Genomic DNA, 23139 nt, shown 5'->3' on the forward strand with positions numbered 1-23139 from the left:
GAATTTGTAGCAGTTTCTTTCCTAAAGACCTTAGTTGCAATGGTGCCATCAGTATTTTTTGTAATTGTTAGATCTAGGAAATCAATTTTACACAGATCGGCTGCTATGACTGCTATGCCCTCATATGTCCGCGATACTATGGAGGTCTTAAAAATTATGCAAAACTTACATCTGAACAGTGATACCTGGCTCATCACCGCAGATGTAGAGTCATTATATACCAGTATCAGACATAATGATGGTATACAGGCAGTTAAATACTTTCTTTCCACCAATGAATCGGATAACAAAGAACATAATGAGTTTATTTTACTCCTTTTGAAGTATGTCCTGACTCACAATATCTTCACATTTAAAGATAGTTTCTACCTACAAACACAAGGAACTGCCATGGGCACTTCTTGTGCCCCAACATACGCTAACTTGTTCCTAGGGCACTGGGAACAAAAAATTGTTTTTTCTGAAGGCATGGAGAAATACACAGACCATATACCTTTATGGATAAGGTACATCGATGATGTGCTATTTGTTTGGGAAGGCACACGTGAACATCTTGATGAGTTCTTTTCAGTTCTCAATCAAAACAAATTTAACATCAAATTGACATACCAAGCCGATCTGTGTAAAATTGATTTCCTAGATCTAACAATTACAAAAAATACTGATGGCACCATTGCAACTAAGGTCTTTAGGAAAGAAACTGCTACAAATTCATTATTGCACAGGACAAGTGCACATCCAGGATGCACTTTAAAAGCAATTCCATATGGGGAATTTTTACGGTTGAGGAGAAATTGCTCTGATGTCTCTATATATGAAAATGAGAGTAAACTTCTTACAACCAGGCTATTACAAAGAGGCTACAGCAATAGGGCCATCAAACATGCGAAATTCAAAGCTCTGAAAACATCCAGAGACACCTTATTGTGTCCTAAAATCAAAGACAATTCCACCACCATTCCTAGATTGATCACTACATACAATCCGCAGATGCAGAGCGTGATTAAGATACTCAATGAGAACTGGCATATCCTCACTAGTGATCCTGAGCTTAAAGATACATTAGGAGCGAGAGTACAAATAGGCTATAAGAGACCGAGAAACCTAAAAGATCAACTTGTACAGAGTCATTATATACACACTCCGAAAAAAAGTGACACTGACCCTGGCATGTACCCATGTGGCACATGTTCTGTCTGTCCTCATGTCAGAAAAATTAAAGAAATTCAGGACAAATATGGGAAAAACCAAAAACTTAAACACCACTTCACATGCAGATCCCTGGGAGTCATTTATATCATCTATTGTGAATGTGAGAAAGCTTATGTAGGCATGACGACCAGAGAGGCAAGGGTCAGGATTCTGGAACATAAAAACAATATTAAGAACGCAGAAAAAGACCTACAAAAAGGCAAAAAGATTACAAGTGTAGCAAAACATTTTTTACTTAAACATCAAGGATCAAGCAGCCATTTAAAATTTTCTGTTCTGCAGAAAGTCTCCCTTGGCATTAGAGGGGGCAATTTAGAAAACTCTCTATTAAAAGCAGAATGCCGTTGGATACATCTACTCAATACTGTACATCCACACGGATTAAATGAATTCAACAATTACAATGTTTATTTATAAAAAGTTATTTTTCTAAAAGATCTTCCCTTTATACACTACTTTAATATTAAGTTAATAAAAACACAGTCTATGTACACATTAGCTCTTCACTAACCCTTATGAGCGTTTAATATATGTTACTACACTTTGGTATAAATTGTTTATGCATAATATCACCTTTCAGTTAATAAGTTACTTCACCCATTAACTTTCTACACAATTATTAATTAATTTTTTCTACCGTACACAGCGTAGAAAGACTTTTCACGTCTACATATTAATGGAACATATGATTCAATATACTTTGTGTGGAATTCATACGCCCACGCACACTCCCCTCTTCTCTCACTTTTTGTGAGCATCACATCCTTTCATTATTTATGTGTGTCCTTTGTTCACATTTCTTCACTACACTGTATCACATTTACACTATCTAGCCCTTTTAATTTTATTTTGTTGTGGATTTATTTATCCTGTATATTTGATGAACATTCAATCTGAGTACATCTATTATGTATGGTATTTAAAATACGGCACTGTATTGAAAACTCTCTCAAACTGTGAATTCTCAGTTTGACCATAGAACAGTGATATATTGTTTGAAATATTGGACTACTAATGAGTGATATTCAATATCTTACTTTGTTAGAATTTTTATTGGTTGTCTATCCTAGTATCGATATAAATAAAGTTTCATAGATTTATCTATGGTATAATGTAAAACCAAGTAGATGATTTAGATACTATATCTAGGTAACGACCAGCAGCATTCTACTAATATAATGGATCACCAACAGAGACATCATTCACAAGTAATACATATCGATGCAAAGAATAAAGCGCACTTAATATTTTATATCTCGTTCTTGATGCGTGACTATGTATCTGATAGATACATTAACTCTTGCCCTTTTAAATAATTTTCTGATAAATTCAGCTCGTAAATGAGAACTTATCAGCTCTCCAAGCAAATGCGCTGTTTGAACTTCCATGTGTCACACTGCAAGGATTGACCAATGAGAAGTCACATAGCGTTATTCTGGTGAACCAATCAAAACACGTAGGTGGGTTTTTTGACTCCAACATAACCCGCTCTGTCCGGCCGGCGCGTACCCCTCTGAGGAAGCGTAATGTGAAACGCGCGTCAGGGGCACGAACACGGGGTTATTGAACCCCTAATTTTTAATTTGCTGACTCAGTCATAGCACTCTTGATACAACCATAATATCTATAGACAGTTAAAAGTAATCAGGTCTCCGCTATAGAAGAGACCTTTTGGTAGCTTAGTCCTTATTTACGTTGATTGTAGACGATTTAACTTGGTGGCTGTTTGTAATGGGATATTTCTAAGCATTTCTGTGGTAACTCTCCTGACGATAATAAGGGTCAGATTTCTAAAACTCATAAACTTACGTTATTAAGCAGACTAACTGCACAGCACTCAAACTAGCTGATAAAGCACTACTATGTGATGTGTTAAAGTTGCGGAAACGCTTGTTAGTTTGTAGCAAACAATATCGGCTTATGCTAATTTATTTCATAAATTCATAAACTTACGTTATTAAGCAGGCTAACTGCACAGCATTCAAACTAGCTGATTAAGCACTACTATTTGATGTGTTAAAATTTCGGCAAGGCTTGTTAGTTTGTAGCAAACAATATCGGTTTATGCTAATTTATTCCAATATACTCACCCTGAATATCAGGTCACACACAGCAAACAGCTATACTGTGGTTCAATAAGAGGCACTCACCATATTTTGTCTCTGAAATCAAGGCTTATACTTTATATCTATGGGGCCGATATATTGACCACTTTAACTATTACTAGCAATAGTATCGGAAACAATAATTATAGTGCAACTCTCACTCAGTTTAGGACTCAAACACGTAGATACTTAAGGCCGTGCTTGGGTTGGCTAATTTATGCACTAATACCCAGCACATCAGATTATATAGTGTTTTTGCCTATCCAACTTAGTGCAGACTTGCCTTTAAGGAGGACTAATTAATTCAGCAATTATTTTTTCTTGCTGTCTATAATCTATTATATACTAACAGGGTTCAATATTGTAACACTATAAATAGTTAAGATTCCCTGTTAGTTACCACAATTTGAACGCGTGAGTGCTATTTGATATACCAATAATATTATCTGAGTTCCAGCTAGTTTTCATTGTATGTGTGTGTGTGCATGTGTATGAGTCCAGTCGGACTTTCAATATTTTTTCACCAATAAAGTTATTTAGTACAAATGAGTATGATTGGATGATTTTGATTCTTATATTCACTTATTCTTTATGTGTCTGACCTTTACCTAACAGTGGGTACAGTTATTACACAATCCAGTAACCTGCAGTCTTTCTTTTTGTGTGTTGCAAATCTCTTTGCACACATATCTGTACATTTCTACATTGGTATATGTACTCTGTATAGAATTAATTGTTGCCAAATCCACTTCAGTCTATTCTAACCATGCACTTAATTAGAAAAGTATTTTTCCTTTGTCTATGGTCCTTATCTGAAGAAATGTAACAATGTTATAAATGAAATGAAATGATGTGTTTAGCCAAATTAATTTAACAACTTTAATGACATTAATATGTATCTTTTGTATTCATTGTATAACTAATAACTGCTGGTAATCAATGGGTTAAGGAGTGTTGATTTTAATGGGCGGATGTAAGCCCTATAAAAACACCTTCCATATACCAAGGGAGTATGTCTATGATTACGGCCGTGGAGGCTGAAACATGTAAGACCTAGTGTTAACTCTTTTTACCCTATGGAGCTCTGCTTTTAGCACCTACTTTTTTAAATTTTTGAATAAACGTCAATGTTTTAACGGACCTGGAGACGCCTGGATTCATTCCTTCTTTGTTGTATATATATATATATATGTGTGTATGTATATGTTCTCAGCATAAATGAGAACACCCCAATAGATTTGTCAGAAAACCTTTACTTAACTTTCAGAAAAAAAAAATATTCTATGGGACACTATACTATAAAATACTCCCACAAACGTGGGCCATTGATTGCAACCAAGATTTGTTAATTTGTACGCGCAAGAAAGTATTTTTCCTAACAAATTAATTCAAGACCATGTGGAAAAAATGAATACACCCCAATGAAAGTCATATGAGCAAAGCTAAATGTCTGACAACAAATTCCTAATTAACAAGAATTCAACTACAGGTGACTCTAATTATACATTAAACAGGTGTCCAGCAGACAGTTGATTATAAAAGGGTGTTACTTATCAAAGAAAACCCCTTCCCATGTCATGCTGTCAGCAATGGCACCACATGGAAGAGAAATGTCACAAAGCCGGAGAAAGAAAATAATTTCTTTACACAAGAGAGGTGAAGGCTACAAGATGATCAGCAAAGCTTTACTTATCAGTCAGAATACTGTATCAAAAGTGATACAAAAATGTAACAAAGATGGAACTGCATCCATCTCACAGAGACGTCCAGGCTGTCCACAGAAGTTAGCAGGAGAGTCTTCTGATGAGAAGGGTTGAAGAAAATTGCCATGCAAGTTCACTGCAGTTAGCTAAAGAAGTAGAAAGCCAAACTGGGGTGATTTTTTCCCTGTGACACAATATGGCGTACACTTGGCGTACACTGCAGAGGAATGGCATGCACGGGTGTCGTCCACAAAGGAAGTCTCTCCTAAAGCCCATGCACAAAAAAGCCTGCTTAGAATTTGCCAGGACATATGCTGAAAAAGAAGAATTCTACTAGGACTCTGTACTCTGGATTGATGAGACCAAGATAAATGTTTTTGGAACTGATGGTTTCAAAACTGTATGGCGTCGCAAATGTGAGGAGTACAATGAAAAATTCATGGTGCCTACAGTGTAAAATGGTGGTGGCAGTGTCCTTCTGTGGGGCTGCATGAGTGCTGCTGGTGTTGGGGAGCTACATTTTATTGATGGTATCATGAATTGAATCAGATGTACTGCTCTATATTGAAAGAGAAGATGCTTCCATCACTCCATGCCCTTGGTGGTCGTGCAGTTTTCCAACATGACAATGATCCAAAACACACATCTAAGGCCACTGTTTCATTTCTGAAGAAGAACGGGGTTAAAGTGATGCAGTGGCCAATTTTGTCTCCTGATATGAACCCAATCGAACAACTATGCGGAATTCTGAAGAGACAAGTTGAGCATCCAGCATCCAGGCTCTAAAATAAGTTGAGAATGGAAAAATATAGATGTTGCAATATGTTGCCAACTTGTTCATTCCATGCCTAGAAGAATTGGTGCTGTCTTTACAAATTATGGAGGTCATACAAAATTCAAGATGTAGAAGGTGCATCACCTACTTTGAGTAAACCTGAAGATTTTGTAATCCAAGTTATATTATTAACCTTACTTTCATGTAATGAGCTAAACAAATGTTCTATAATACTGTACTCAGTTTTGTCAAAATTCTGGAAATTGTTCTTGTGTTCATTGAGATATTGATTAAAATCTTACTTTTCAAAAGGGGTGTACTCATTTATGCTGAGCACTGTGTGTGTATATGTGCATATATATATATATATATATATATATATATAAATATGTTGTATTTTTAATGCATATAAATACATGCATTTAGTAAGTACCGTTTCCCCGAAAGTAAGACACTCCTCGAAAATAAGACCTACTTACAGTTTTGCCTCTCGCTGAAATATAAGGCAACCCTCCGAAAATAAGACCTCCCCAAAAATAAGGCCTCCCCCGAACATAAGTCCCAGCCAGAGCAGACAGGAAGTGCAAGGTCTCTTTTAATCAGAGAGCCCGCGCCGCCGCCAGGACAAGCTGCCGCCTGCTGCTCGCTCTGCCCTGACGGAGTCTGACTGACTCACAATTAGAAAGTGATTAGCGCGGGGCAGGAGTCGGGCACAATGTGTGGACACATAGGGGTGACTGAGGTAGGGGGGAAATGTCTGATAAAGGGGTGGGGGGGAGGGGTAATCACTTAAAATGAGGATCAGAGGGAGGAATCAAAATGACACAGGAGGACTACATTTCCTACCGTACCATATACAGGCAATACATTTCCTTTTATTTTTGTTCAACAATAAATGTGTACCGTATTCTTCTTCATGGAAAAATAAGACATCCCCTGAAAATAAGACCTAGCGCATCTTTGGGAGCAAAAATTAATATAAGACACTGTCTTATTTTCAGGGAAACACGGTAATAGAACATAAATTGAGTGTTATAAATTTATAGAATTATCAGCCAATATAGCCACACATCATTAACCCTTTGAGTGCTAAGCACTTTCCCACCTGGGTGCTAATATTTTCTATGGTTTTTTTTTATTTTTTATTTTTTTTTGAATATTTTTTTAACTTTTTAATTTTTTTTTACAGACCCCCAAGACTTACACTGTTGGAAAGGTTAGGCCCCCTTCTCCTATACTTAACATTGTTAAGTATAAATAAAGTTGCGCAGTGACATCATCACATCATTGCAGTGATGTCACCGCGCATCATGTGAAGCCCCGGCGATACCTGTCACTCTACAGGCACGATCGCCGGGGTAGGAGCGGTTAGGAGCCCCCATATCTACCTCAAGGTGGGAGAGTACTCATGACGGCTCTGAGCCGTCATTAGCACCAGAGTGAGAAACTCTGTGACGGCTCAGAGCCGTCATTACCACTCAAAGGGTTAAAAATAAGGCTGAACAATGATGATTGTCCTACCAATGCACATTGACATTCTTTGAATAGGTAACTAATTAAATTTGTTGTTACATTATTGTGTTTACATTTAACATGTGAGAAGCTTTGGGTTTTTTTTGTATTGCGCAAAGCTTATGACATTCCTGAAAAAAAAACTTCAGAAAAATGGAGGTCACAACAGGCATTAATTATTTACTTTTTTTATTGGGTACTTTTTGTTATGTTACTAATTTAGGACGTGTCCTAGATGGTAAGTTGTTTCCAGTGCTACATTACCTGATCAACCATATTAACTAAAATTATTTTAATCTATTTAAAAAAAAAAAAAAAAAAAAGGTTGAGTATGGCAGTTTTTCTCTCTGTACTATTTGTGGGTTAAAATATATATATATATATATTGCAGAGGCCGGCACCATTTACAACTATTAGTGTAATAAACATTAAATTAACCCATTTTTTTTTCACTGGAGTTAGTGAGGAAAAAATATTTTTCTATATACTTATATCTGTGTCAGTGGGCTTCATTGGTGTTAGTGGGCAGCTGGTAGCACTAAATGTACTTATAAGGATAGAAAAATAAAAGTTGCTAGCAGTCAGATACAGTGCATGGTTACACAACTGAAAAAGAAGAAAAAGCGTAAGCAATACAATAATTGCACTCTAAAGTGTGAGCACAGGAGGACGGCTGGTGTCCTGCAAACAAGATACTTCACAAGTCCAGCTTAACGCATTTGGCCCCACCCATCTGGAAAAGCCCTATGTCTGGCCCTTTTTGGGGGAGAAATGCTCTACGCTGGACTCGTGAAGTTTCTTGTTTGCAGGACACCAGCCTTCCTCCTGTGATGCAACCTGTGTACCCGGCATTTGTCAGGTTATTGAGAAATCCTGCTTTAATGGACCACTCAATGCAGTAGAATTATATAATTAACAAGTACATAATAAAAGGACAAAGCAATAGCTCTTTCTCTGAATTTGAAATAAGCAGTAGATTTTGTTTTCTGACAAATTATTTTTTTCTCCCATTTTCCGGCCCCTGTATCATGTGACAGACTTCAGCCAATCACAGACTAGTATACTTATATCCTGTGAGCTTGTGCACATGCTCAGTAAGATCTTTTCCCCCAGAAAGTGTGTATATAAAATGACTGTACAACATTTGATAATGGAAGTAAATTAGAAAGTGTCTTTAAACTGCATGCTCTTTCTAAATTATACAAGTTTATTTTGACTTGAGTGCCCCTTTAATGCCCCTTTAAAGACTTCACATAATACTTGCTCTACTGCCACAAAAATGCTTTTTAGAAAAAAAAAAAAAAAATCCAGTGTTCTCACAAAGGGATTCCACACTCTACTGAAAATAATACAAGACATCATGGAACAATCCCTGATTTGCTTAAAAAAAAAAGCTCCTTGCAGCCATGGAGTTAAAGGGGCATTCCAGAAAAATTGGAAAGGGCACAGATGCATTAAGTATTTAATACATGTATTAGCAAAAATGCTACTAATAAAAGCTATAGCTGTTTCAAGAGTGCACAGTATTTTAAACACATCACTTGCTCAGAGAGCCTGAGGGGTTTATATGATCTGCTAATGACTCCATTTGTATAATTGCCCCTACTGGTGCTCTGAGCAGCTGCAGCATTTAAAATGCTAGTGCACAGAGAATATCTAGCTATGCTTTACATGCACGTGCAGAGAAAAGTACTTATACTAAAACAGTGATAACTTTCTCTAGAATCATTTTTCTAATCTGTATATTGTAAATATGTAATTAATCTATGTGCATTTCAATTGTGACCAGAATGTCCCTTTAAATCTATGGAGCTGTATCTTTTATTTCCAATGCTTTACCTTAAAATATAACAGATTAGCCAACAATACATAAACATATACAAAACACAGAGTATAAAGTACATCTAAAAAATGTAGGATGCCCCATTGAAATTAATGGTGGTACTGTCAAAAATATGGGCAGATAATGGCTAATTACTGCTACTGCAGCCTGGAACAGACTTGGACAAGCTGTTAGAGACGCCAAACAGGTACAGCTTCTCCTAACCCTCCCTGTTAGATATTTCATAAGGATGTAAAAGTCAACATTAAACATGTATGATTCAGATACAATATGCAATAAAAAAATCCAATTTACTTTTATGTTATATTACTTCTTTCTCTTAGTATCCTTTGTTGAAATTTGCTCCTTTCTGTGACATCATACCTAGGTAGGCTCATGAAAATGCACATATCTTTCTATGGAAGCATACTATATGGCAGCTGTGTTTAGAACAATGTTTCTAGCACTGTAATGCATTGTTTAAAACAGTGCTGTCATATAGTATGCTCTCATAGAAATGAGCTTTATTTCAACCAAGGTTATCAAAAGAATAAATTAAGGGGCTGACCTCATTATTGAGTAGATAACAATTTCAGAGCTTCAGGTAGTAATTTTGTTTCTCCAGTAATCACAATTGTAAACTGAAGATCTTATTGGGGGACATGCCAGGCAACGAGGGCAGTTCCCCAGAACCAGTCAGCAACGTTGCAGTCACGTGACTGCAGCGACAATCACGTGACTTTCATTTTTCCCGTTTGTTTACTTTGGAACATTGTTCCCATCTTGTCCACTGGTTCCCTTCCTGAATAGTTAATTTCCCTAAAGCTTAAAATTGTTATAGCCAAGGGGGCGGAGCTAACCGTCGAGGAGAGCAGACGCAGTCTTCAGAAGCTCCTGCTTATACTCACATTATATATCCTTTTTATGGAAAATCAGCCAAAATATTTTTTTACCACAATGCTACCACCTCAGCTAGAAGCTTTTGAGATGTTAGAGATCATGAAATTAAGTAGATCTAAGAATGGGGAACTGAGACGCAATGCTCCTACATGACGCGGCCCTGATCTGGAAAACGCATTGAGGGACTATTACTAACTCTCACCTCCCAGAGAAGGGAAACAAGTCGGACAGCTCACTAGTAGAACCCAGACAAGCATAAGGTGATTACCTGAGCTACAATCCGCAGAAGTGTGCTGCGCACTGGGATCCTTGTTGAAATAACTCAGGGCAGCAGAACCCCCCCCCCTTTCCCTCCCGCCTAGAGAACGGATAAATATAACGGACAGTGGCAGCAATAGAAGCCAGACCCTATAATTTACCCGGACAGCTGCTCATAGGTTACACTTTCCTCAAGTGCTCAAAGACATGGAATTCGTAGACGCTCAGGAAGATCCTATCATACAACTTCTGGATGATCATTTCATGGATCTCAAGCGGAGCCTACTCACGGTATTTCAGCACGCTCAGCAATTGTTCCAGCCCTCACAATCTGAGTTGCAGTGCAGGAGATGTGGAGTTCCTCTGTCAATTCCTAGAGACTGTACTGCAGAAGGAGAGTATGACGCTCTGGATCAAGGACCAGCTTGCACCGCACCTAAAGTGCCTCATGCTGGCAGCAGAAGCTATTGGGGAGAGAAAGTTTTACCCAGCCAGTCCGGGAACATCCCACATAGCAGCCTAAAGACTCTCCCTAGTCTACTGCTAGCCGGAACTCAGAGAAGACAAGTGGACCTTCCATTTTGGTATCTAATACACGGAGGATACACAGAGGCTAATGTTTCCCTGCATTGTGACCATAATCACTCCTCCACTGCCCTGGCCCAGGGCCTTATATCAGCATGGTGACAGCATGAACTCAATTACCTCATATGGCAACAGGTATAAGTCTGGAATTGGCTGAACTATTGCCTTTTCGTATGTTTAAATGTTTAACAAATTCAACAAGTCATATACTTTTAACAGATTGTATTTATTCAAAGCAACAACAAAGCACTCATTGCTATATGAGTAAAATAAACCCTAGAGCTTCAATGTCACCCCAGAACTGGCACACATTTACATAATTCTTTCCCACTGAGCTCACTCTAGGCAAATGCATAATATATATAGCTTGTAGGTCCCTCCTAGTCTCTCACCTCTACTCTAACTTACGATACTTTAGCTGGGATGCTGTCCGCGGCCGAGGTAGCACCCTATCTCTTGGAAGAGGTGGGAAGAATATCAAATGTCTAGTACATATCACAGGAGAGATATAGTCTAGAAGCCCTTAGTAACCATATGTAGCCATGTATAGTAACCCCCTACCCTGACTTCCCCAGATATTTGATGCCCTCTGATTTACTCTATACAGATACACCAAGAAGCCCCACTTAAGGAAGAATTCACACTCTTACCCCTTTGGAACTGCTTACCTCTAATAGATAGCATGAGTCAGTCTCACCCTTAGACTTATGGTATAATATAACAGCTCTAGGGTAATCTTTTTAGCCAGTTAACTTAATGCACAGGGGGGCTGGCTTCTTACAGTTCTCCTAGGCCTATAATCTAATACTCCCACTTGAGCGGCTCTTGCCCGCTGTATCTTATCACCCCATACCCCAATCTACTTCAGTATACTATATATTTACTCTGACATTCTCAGGAATTCTTTATGCTCATTACTCAGCCCATAAGTGGCTGTCCATGTAACTACCAACTAACATAAATGTTCTAAATGAAGGGGTCCATATGAGACCTGAGCTGTAGTTACCCCAATGCAAGATATACCACAGAAAATGAGGTTTAACTTCCACAGGCTCAACTTTATTATAGACAGTTGCTTTTTTGTATTACTACTTATATTAACCTGCATGCCATATCTTTTTAGTAGAGTATGTATATCAATTTACTATTTTTCCTTATCTGAAAGGAAGATGACTGCACCCTCGTCTATGTAACTATGCTCTCAATTTAAGTATAGATGGAATTGTAGTCTTTCATATTGGCCTGAATGTCTAATATATGCTAATGTTTCCAAAGCTTTTGTTCCTCTTGTATGTTTTGAAAACCTCAATAAAAAAAATTTGTTTAAAAAAATTGTTATAGCCAGAAAACAACATTAAATCCTTATCCCCGCGATTAATGTTGTGATTTCATAATTGAATAAGAAAATGTGCAAATTAACGACAGAGTGATGGTTTAAATGATTTCATGATTATGTCACAGGTTGAAGGGCCTTTATGTTTATCCCTTTTTATAGTACGCAGTGATGTTAATAGGTGAGCAATTAACCCTTTTAAGGGATTTGAATTAGTCTTTATTATTATAGTGGGCAGGCATGTTTGTTAGGTAATTGATTTTGCTATTTTTGTAAAAGTGCTTGTTATTCATTGTTTAACTTTATAAATGATAAAGCAGAAAGTGTTTGTAGCTGGTGACATTGCTTTCTAACGTTGACTATACGCAAAACAAATTTTACATTTTGAAAACTTTTTGGGGTACTTATTAATAATTTGAAAAGTATTGTGAAGGTTTATCAAGTTCTTTTCTCTGTGCAAATTAAAGGAACACTACACCCAAAAAATTTCTTTCGTGATTCAGGTAGAAAATACAATTTTAAACAACATTCAAATTTACTTCTATTATCTATTTTCTTCATTCTTTAGATATCCTTTGTTAAAGAAATATCAATGCATATAAGTGAGCCAATCATGCAAGACATCTATGTGCAGCCACCAATCAGCAGCTACTGAGCCTATCTAGATATGCTTTTCAGCAAAGGATATATATAGCAAATGAAGCAAATTAGATAATAGAAGTAAATTAGAAAGTTGTTTAAAATTGCATGCTCTATCTAAACCATGAAATAAACATTTTTGCTTTCATGTCCCTTTAAAAGGACATCTCGGTCAAAATTTAAATGTTATAGAAATTTGAATAGGTACATATTTGCAATACACATGTACTGACAAAATTGCTTCTAGTAAAAGTTTTAACAGTTTTAGTGTTAACATTTTTCTGTGCATGTGAAGTTTAGCTAGATATTCTCAGTGCACCAGCATTCTAAATATTGCAGCTGCTCAGAGCGCTGGTGGGGCTTGTATTATGTCAACAATTAAAGGGACAGTATAGTCAATTAAACTTTCATGATTGAGGTAGGACATTTTAAACCACTTTCCAGTTTACTTTTATCATTAAATTTGCTTTGTTCTTTTGGTATGCTTTGTTTAAAACTAAACCTAGGTAGGTTCATATGCTAATTTCTAAGTCCTTGAAGGTTGCCTCTTATCTCAGTGCATTTTGACAGTTTTTCAAAGTTAGACATTGCTCAGTACATGTGTGTCAAATAGATAACATTGTGCTCACTTGAGTCAGCAGTCTGCAGTGGCTTAGATACAAGGTAATCACAGAGGTAAAACTGTTTTCCACCACTAGAGGGTGTTAGTTCTTGTGTGTCATATCGATAACATTCAGCTCATGCATGTGAAGTTAGCTAGGAGTCAGCACTTATTGGCTAAAATGCAAATCTGTCAAAAGAATTTAAATAAGGGGGCAGTTTGCAGAGGCTTAGATACAAGGTAATTACAGAGGTAAAAAAGTATATTAATATAACTGTGTTGGTTATGCAAAACTGGGGAATGGGTAATAAAGGGATTATCTTTCTTTTTAAACAACAACATTTCTGGTGCCGACTGTCCCTTTAACAAAATGCAAAGTGAGTAAACAGCTGAAAAATCTACATTAAATCAATATTTGATGTATGCGCAGTACTCTGTGTAAGGTGTTTTATAGTTAAAATTCAGCAATATACTGTAGCATAAAACTAAGTGAAGAACCGCACTACTTCAGCAGAGGTTTAGCGCACCATTGACTTAGCACTCAAGCAACAGTCAACCTGAGTTAGTTTAAAAGTTAGCTTACAAAAGTTTCCCCGATCGCTCTCTAATGTGGGTTTATTATGGCAGGCGCCATAGACATTAGATTCTGGGAGCCTCTGGGACTATGCCAGACTTCTTTATACAATATGCCCATGCTACTAACTAACGAAACTGGGCACAGCACAAAGAAACTGGGCATAGCACCATGTGTGCAATTTTCATTGTTGTACTGCCCTTCTAAACAAAACGCTTAGCAGAGCGGCAGGCCGGGATATTCTTTGTAAGCTTCTTTCAAAAGTAAGGTTAAAAGGACACTAAACCCAATTTTTTTATTTCTCAATTTAGATAGAGCATGCAATTTTAAGCTACGTTCTAATTTACTTCTATTATCAAATTTGTCTTTGTTCTCTTGCTATCTTTATTTAAAAAGCAGGAATGTAAAGCTTAGGTGCCAGCCCATTTTAGGTACAGCACCCTAAATAGTGCTTGCTTATTGGTGGCTTCATTTAGCCACCAATCAGCAAGCGTAACCCATGTTTTGAACCAAAAATGGGCCAGCTCCTAAGCTTTACATCCCTGCCTTTTAAATAAAGATAGCAAAACAACAAAGAAAAATTGAATATAGGAGTAAATTAGAAGGTTGCTTAAAATTGCATGCTCTATCTGAATCATAAAAAAAATAATAAGGTTTGATGTCCCTTTAATAGTAACCTGCTTCTGTTGAAATAGTAAAACAGCCTTTAGCACTTTAGTAGCTTTTAACCTAAAGCCTAGATACATTACGTAGTCAATATTTAGCTAATTGCATTACTTCCATGTAAACCATATGATGTACTCATTATCACAGACGTTTACCTATGTCACACTAACCCAAGTAATTTGACAGTGCAATGGGTCATAACACACAGACTGAGAAACACAGGTTTAAAGGGACAGGAAACATTATGAGCTAGATTGTACGTAGAGTTCAATTAGATAGTGCATGGTATATTACCTTGCACTCTGTCCTACGCTAATCTAAAATAAAGGTTTATTAATGGAAAAAAATGGATTTAAAAGGATATGATATATAAGAAGGTGCAGGACTGGTAAAAGGTTCAAAGGTGTATATGTGTATACTATCAAAAATAGAAATGTCAATTCTTTATTTTTTTAGCAATTAACAAAATGCAAAGTGAGTGAACAGCTGAAAAATCAAAATTAAATCAGTATTTGATGTATGCGCAGTACTCTGTGTAAGGTGTTTTATAGTTACAATTCAGCAATATACTGTAGCATAAAACTAAGTGAAGAACCGCACTACTTCAGAGGTTTAGTGCACCAATGACTTAGCACTCAAGCAACAGTCAAATTTAGTTAGCTTAAATTGTCATTGTTGTACTGCCCAACCTAAACAAAACACTTAGCAGAGGAGCAGGCTGGGGTGTTCTTTGTAAGCTTCTTTCAAAAGTAAGTTTAAAAGGACACTAAACCCAATTTTTTTATTTCTTAATTCAGATAGAGCATGCAATTTTAAGCAATGTTCTAATTTACTTCTATTATCAAATTTTCTTCATTCTCTTGCTATCTTTATTTAAAAGCAGGAATGTAAAGCTTAGGTGCCAGTCCATTTTATAACCTTTAATCTCATTTGATAAAAAAAAATAATTGTTGTCATTGTTTTTAGTTTTTATTTTTCTATTTGATGCATCAAAACAAGAGCATTCTAAAGCACATTTCATTTTTGCTTTTTGAGAAATGCATGTTCCTGTGGTGAAAATATTATGCTTATATGTGGCAGGTCCCTAAAATCCCAGTGGAGAACTGGATGTGTCCATTTCAACAGTTTTGAATATATTAGCCCTAAGGATTTAAGTACAAACATACAATTAGTTTCAAAGTCAACCTTTAACTTTTTCTTCACGTAAAAATCTGTAATGTTATATCTTATGCATTATGCATAACTTTGCTAGGTACAATGTGTTTTTAAAAGGATATGCAACCCACGTATTGTCTTTCATGATTCAGATAGAGCATATAGTTTTAAAGAGACAGTCTACACCAAAATTGTTATTGTTTAAAAAGTTAGATAATGCCATTACTACCCATTCCCCAGCTTTGCACAACCAACATTGTTATATAAATATACTTTATAACATTTAACCCCTTAAGGACCGGGCATTTCAGACTAAGGAATTATCAAGCTCCAAATGGATGCCTTCAGGCTTGCCGTAAACAGCAGTTATAAAGCAGCGGTCTTAAGACCGCTGCTCCATAACTGGTCTGCCTGCTCTGACGCTGTGGACATCAGTCTGCCTGATCCTATACGATCGGGCTGATTGACACCCCCTGCTAGCGTCCGATTGGCAGCAAATTTACAGGGGGCGGCATTGCACATGCAGTTCACAAGAACTGCTTGTGCAATGATAAATGCAGACAGCGTATGCTGTAGACATTCATCGATGTCTGTCGGACATGATCCGCTAAGTCGATCATTTCGGACAGACCGATGATAAATCGGCCCCTAAAATTTCCAAAAAATACCAGAACAATTTTTGCCATCACTACATTTAAACAGAAATAGAGCCTTTTTTATATTTACCTTTAAAAACTATATATAGTTTTTTTAGTAGACAACCCAAAGCATTGATCTAGACCCATTTTGATATATTTCATGCCACCATTTCACCGCCAAATGTTATCAAATAAGAAAAAATCGTTGACTTTTTCACAAACTTTGGGTTTCTCATTGAAATTATTTACAAACAGCTTGTGCAATCATAACACAAGTGGTTGTAAAAGCTTCTCTGTGATCCCCTCAGTTCAGAAATAGCAGACTTATATGGCTTTGCCATTGCTTTTTGGTAATTAGAAGGCCACGCTTTTATTATTCGCAGCAGTGAAGGGGTTAATCAGGTAGCTTGCAAGGTTAATTTTAGCTTTAGTGTAGAGATTACTCTCCCACCTTAAACTTCCCACCCTCTGATCCCTCTCAAACAGCTCTCTTCTCTCACCCACCCTTCAATGGTCACCCCTATCTAAAGTACTGGCAGAAAGCCTGCCAGTATGAAAATATAAGGCTTTTTTTTCTATCATCTATCACAAACAGTTCCCAGTACCCAGTTTTCTATCATTTTTATTTTATAAAAAAAAACAAAAAACATTTTTTTTCTGTAGTGTAACTGCCCCCTCCCCTCCAAGATCATATCCCTACCCTCTAATCCCCCCTCCACCATAGTATTCCCCTCTACCTACTTCTCCCTCCTCCCTCTCCCTCCTTCTCCCTCCCTGTCAGGTTTTTTTTCCTGTAGCATATCGGTCCCACCCGCTCCCGCTACCCTCCAGCGATGGGCCGCCCACCCGCCTCCTTCCTAACCCTCCCACACCACCAACGATCGGCACCACCACAGTAACTCTGCCCCACTCATGGGTCATGCAGAAATAGCATGATCTCGCTACTTTTAGTGAGATCGCGGCAGAGAGAGGCCCTTTAAGCAACTTTCCAATTTACTTCTATTATTTAATATGCATTTTTCTTTTGGTATCCTTGATTGAAAAGCATACAGGAGTAGGATTAGTAGCAGCAAAGCACTACTGGGAGTTAGCTGCTGATTAGTTGGTGCACATATATTTTCTATTTTCATTGGCTTACCTGTGTTCAGCTAGCTCCCAGTGGTGCATTGCCACTCCTTCAACATACGATGCCAAGAGAATTAAACAAATTTGATGATCCAGGTAAATCAAAAAGTTCATTAAAATTGTATGCTTTATCTGAATCATAGAAGAAAAAAAATGTGCTGCGTGTCCTTTTAAAGAATACACCATTGTATGCTTAATAAAGATTATCACAATTTTTTATTTCAGCTGGCAAAACAGTATGGCCCAGTATACAGCGTCCACATGGGACTTAATAAAATGGTTATACTCTGTGGATATGAAACCGTGAAAGATGCGCTAGTGAACCACGCTGAAGAGTTTTCTGGAAGAGGAACATTGCCAATTTTTCATGACATAAATAAAGGAAATGGTAAATTATAAATTAGTCAAACAAATGTAAATATTTTGATAAAAAGTAGTAACAGTTTTAAGTTTCCAGCTACATTTTAGAGGAAAAGGACCATCATTGTTAACTTGATTTAAAATGTTTAGACTTGTTGTTAGATACTGTATGTTATTTAATTGCAAGACAACAGAAAGATCTTGTATTCACAATGTGTGAATGTGTATTGAGATTTGATAGCCAGAGAGAGATGAGATAAGGAAGCAAGTATATGTATAGAGAGTGATAAGATAAGGATGCCTGCTCTCTCTGCTAGCTCAGGCTTCCAGCACTGATAAGAAAGGGAAATTTGTGGGCAGGGCCACAGGAGGAGGGGCGGAGCTACAAATGTTTTGCGCAGACCCTGGTTTTTCTTTGGAAACTGGGACGTTTGCATTGAAGAGGGAGCTGCTGAAGGGAGCAGGATGAACTGGTAGCCATCAGCAATACCCCCCTAAACCAGTGGGGGAGCTACACGGGGAGGAGGTAATGACAGGGGACTGTCTAGATCCTGAGACTACGAGCATCTCAGGCTGTAGTGCTGTGGATAGGACGTGTTGAATGTGTGCAGGAAAACTTGGAAGCAGCAGAGACAGAATTGGGGAGTGCTAACAGATATAAGGATCAACTGACTGACAAGTCATGAGGACCTGTATATAATACTTTATATACACTATACAGCTGGTGTGGGTTTAATATTACTATGTACAATTACAGTTCATGAAAACATAGATGAGATACATCACTGTATATAGTCATATAAAACTGTATTTATTGATTTGGTAACAGTGATGATGGTATCTATCCCCTCTTTTTATTTTTTTGTGTTGTGAATTCTGAAATATGCACAGCATCCATCTACAATCTGTACTTATTCTGAACCGTGAGGTATTGAGGAACACACTTGTGTAATTATATTGCTTCCAGCTTCTATGAACCGGAACCGTTTATGGATGCCATTGGAGGAGGCGATCCCACTCCATAACCACCCCCCCCTTCCGGTGGCAAAAATCTTTACCCGACCGGGCTGCACAGGATTATCTTGCAAGCCACTGCATTGAACTTTCTTATATAAGCAACATATTTTATATTCTAACAAACTCAGCATATAAAGTAAAACTTATCACATTGTCTGATCGAATGGCTCTGATTGATTCCCGCATATACCTAAACTGTGATTGGTCAAAATGGAGGCTTGCAAAACTGCTAAACAAGCACTTCTAACAGGGCACTTTTAAAAGATGGAGGAACGACTTGCCATTATTTTTTATCATAAGCTGGTATTGCATGATGTGATGCCTCGCACCCTCATTCAGGGAGCCGTGGCCTCAATCCCTTACACTTGCAGCCCTGTTGGTTGCGATGGGGGGTTCCCCCTCGTTGGGCCAATTCCTCAGCGTGACCGAGTGGGAATATTTGTTGCAAAGTTAGAAACGGGCTCTGTTTATACCCTGGATGAGACATATATGTAGGTGCAACTTACCTTTACTGCTTTGACTTAGGATCCACTGTACAAACCAGCAGAAAGCTGTTCCCTCGCACACTATAAATCCGATCCTGCTGCCCTCCGGCATGAAGATGACAGTTCTGTAGGGCCCCAGCACATACCACTTTTCACCGCAAAAAGCAACTTCGGGCTGTGTCAGAAAGCCTGATTTCGAAGACCCTGGTGTGAGATCTGCTATTGCCGACTCCGAAGAGACATGATCAAGATGTCACACTGGGAATGGTTTCTGAGATAGACTTTGTCCCGGGATCAGTTGGGTTAATGAGAAGCTTGAAGGATGCCGTTCGGGACAGAATACTACTCCATTTCCCTATTTTTTTTTAAAGTTCAGAAGAATTGGAGCCTTCTCTAACTTGATGGCTATACTTTCGGAGGGGATACTCTTAAAGTTTGCTAACTCTGTAAGGCTCTGTAAGTAGCTGGATGAGCTCCTACATAATATATAGTTCATTTCATTGTTATTATATTTGTTCCACAGTAACACAGTGTCCTGTTATTGTATATTGATGCTCAGCTGAAATGTGGGAAATATGTTACTTAGCATGCACCATGGCTAGTTTCCCTTTTTTCCCCACTATTATTAGAGACTAGTTCAGTTTAAGTTTATAGGTAAACAGCGTGCTAGTAAGACTCTATGGAATATTTCTTTAAAATATGTAATAATGACAGTACACTTGTATCTTTATGTTATAAGACATGATATCTCCAGCACCTTGTACTCAATGACTCAATGTACTAAGTTCACCTTCGACTTGTCCTATGATACAGTTTTTGTCATTTATGTTTTAGTTTTAGTACATCTATATATTATATATCTATTTATATGCAACGTTTATACTATCTCAGGATTGTACATCGCTAAATACTAAGCTATATCAAAATTTATTTTCATACTACTACATGTGTATGCGCCTAATCTAATCTAATAGCCATAACTGATTCATTTCTGAGTGTAGCAGGACAATATCTTAAATAGTAAGTACTTTAATATTTATGATGTGTTGAATACCGGTTTTGAACTTTAAGTATAAGTACTTAACTATTTCTCTTATGTTCACTACCTGTTCAAAGGTTTCTTAAAACATTTTATTAAGAGCAGTATGTTTTTACTTAACGGATAACCATTAATCTTCACTTATGATTTACTGTTTCTATAGTAATACCTCCATAATGCTTTGAACATCTCTATGGGTCACTGTCTTAGCACTTTTCATTAGTATCTCAGATTCGCTTTCTCAGCGGTCAAAACAGTAATATATTAATTCTATTTCTATATAAGATACGTGAAATTACATTTGAAAGCATGTCCCTTCCATATTGATGTTTGCAGTGTACTGCTAGATAGCATTCTTTAGATAGAGAGGACCTATTGTAAAATACCACACTGACACAGGACCCCCCTAAGGTGAATCAGTGTGAGCATATGTAAATACAAAATAGCTTCATAAGTGATATAATAATATATCTCAATTTTATACGTGAGTAACATACTAATTGATCTTTGCATTTTAAGAAGAGTAGCTTAGTTATTTGTTCTACAGTAATTAGATGTGAACATATACCTTTAGTTTCTGCAACATAAAACAGTTTTTTGGCGATATATTAGTATGTCTCTGAACTCATTAGTTCCTTAGTCACAAACAAACCTCATAAGTGTCATATACTACAAAGTTAGTTATTTGGAGTCTGACATGTCTCAAGGGATCTAAAGGTAATCCATCATTTTGTTGACATTTTACTGTTGAAGTATGTTATACATCTTGTCTTTAGCATAATATTGTTAATTTAGCAATATATGATATTTTTACTGCTATTGTTACTATCTAGTTTACTTTATAGTTAAGGAGGTTGCATTACACCATGGCCCAAGAGTGGCCTTTGAGATTTATTAGTCCCCCTTCTTTATGTCACATGAATATATATAGGTCCAAGAGTGGTTGTTTGTCCAATGGGGGAATCCTAAAATGTAAAACTGAGGTTTAATTTATGTTGGTTCATGTACTTTGCACAGTGTACTGTGTCCTGGAATAGGGGATACTGTTTTGTACTGAGTATTATTTTCTTGTATGTCTATTATATTTTACCTACAACTGTCTGTAATAATTTTTCCAAAACCTTAATAAAAAAAAATTTCTCAAATTAATTTTGCCTGCATGTCAGAAGCTAAAGATGTGATTAGCTTAATCAATGACAAATATTCTTTCTCCACTTGGTACTCATATATTAATCTTCCTATTCTTCTTCAGGTATTATTTTTGCTAATGGAGAGAACTGGAAGGTAATGAGGAGATTTACTCTTACAACTTTACGGGATTTTGGAATGGGAAGAAGAACATTAGAAGATAAAATTAATGAAGAATGTGACTTTTTGGCGCAAAAACTTGAAGCCTTTAAGGGTTGGTGTTTATTTGTATAATTTTTTAAAACACATTTCATAGAAATAATTTCTGAAGAGATGTTTTTAGGCTGTTTGGAACAGGACTCTCCTCCCGTCAAATATTATTTCTGAACTGTAATGCATACTCCCAATGTATGCTTCAATGACCATGGATTCAGCATTGCATAGTATGGTGAAGCCTTATTAATAAATTATTATTATTGTAGTATTAGATCCAATCATGATCCAGAAATCCCAGAGTAGTATTTAGCCCCCACTTAGTCTCTTTTAATCTTTAAAAGTGACACCTCATAAAAGGAAATCAAAGCTTCAAAACATTTTAAATTATTTTCAAAGGGGATTTTAACAGACCTTAACAAAATCAAAATATATGTGGCCAAATCAGGATTGTAACTAAATCCCACTGGACCCCTAAGAAAAGTCTGTGGCAGGGTCTGCTATTTCAACCATGTAATTTCTGGGTGTTTTCAAACTGTGAAAGCTAGTCTGGCAGCCGCAAAATAGCAAGAGGAGCTGTGGCTGTGAGTAATTATTTTACCTTGGTTATTCCGCACCGGAGGATATGAACTTCCTATACAAATGTGGTGGCAGATTGTCCTGTACAGCAATAAGGTGACAGCCATCTTGGAAACTTTGCCACATTTGTAAAGGCAAATCTAAATCCTTTCCTTATACTGTGAGCCCTGTTTTTCAGTGGGGGGGGGCACAAAGAGGGGCCAAAAATTAAAAAGGGTGGGTGCAACACCACTAATGATTGCTTCCTAGAGGTGCAAGCCCAGTCTCAACTGAAACCAAGTAATTACGCCCCTGGCCAAATCCAAATTCAAACATGGCAGCTAAATGATTCAGTATCAATAATAACTGCATTTTTTCTTTGAATATAGTTTAATATTTCAGTTAATCCCTTTAGGCCAGACCGATTTGTCCAAGTTCCAAACATAATAAAAAAAAAAGAAAATTAAGCACATGATCATCACTGCGATCATGTGCATTGAAAACGGCGCTGATTGGTTCCTGGGGAACTGTCTGCGTTGCTAGGCACATCCCCCAGTCAGATCAGCCGTCGTTTATTTTTAGAATAGAGCAGGATGCCACAAAAGTTAGGACGTTCCATTCCATCCTAAAGGCGTTTTAAGCCCATCACTTTTAGGACGGCATAGAACATCCTAACGGCGCCAAGTGGTTAACCAATGGTATTAAAGGGACAGTCTACTCCAGAATTGTTATTGTT

The 23139-nt window shown here is 37.2% G+C and overlaps 1 protein-coding gene across 1 annotated transcript in view; it reads left to right on the plus strand.

The window, feature by feature from the left end:
- LOC128655969 (cytochrome P450 2K4) overlaps positions 1–23139 on the plus strand; it is an 88802-nt gene that overhangs the window by 13060 nt on the left and 52603 nt on the right. The window contains exons 2-3 of the mRNA XM_053709586.1: positions 17829–17991; positions 21757–21906. Coding sequence (XP_053565561.1) covers positions 17829–17991; positions 21757–21906 — 313 coding nt within the window. The remainder of the gene's footprint in view (positions 1–17828; positions 17992–21756; positions 21907–23139) is intronic.

The sequence above is a fragment of the Bombina bombina genome, chromosome 4 (assembly GCF_027579735.1).
Source record: "Bombina bombina isolate aBomBom1 chromosome 4, aBomBom1.pri, whole genome shotgun sequence".
Lineage (NCBI taxonomy): Eukaryota > Metazoa > Chordata > Amphibia > Anura > Bombinatoridae > Bombina > Bombina bombina.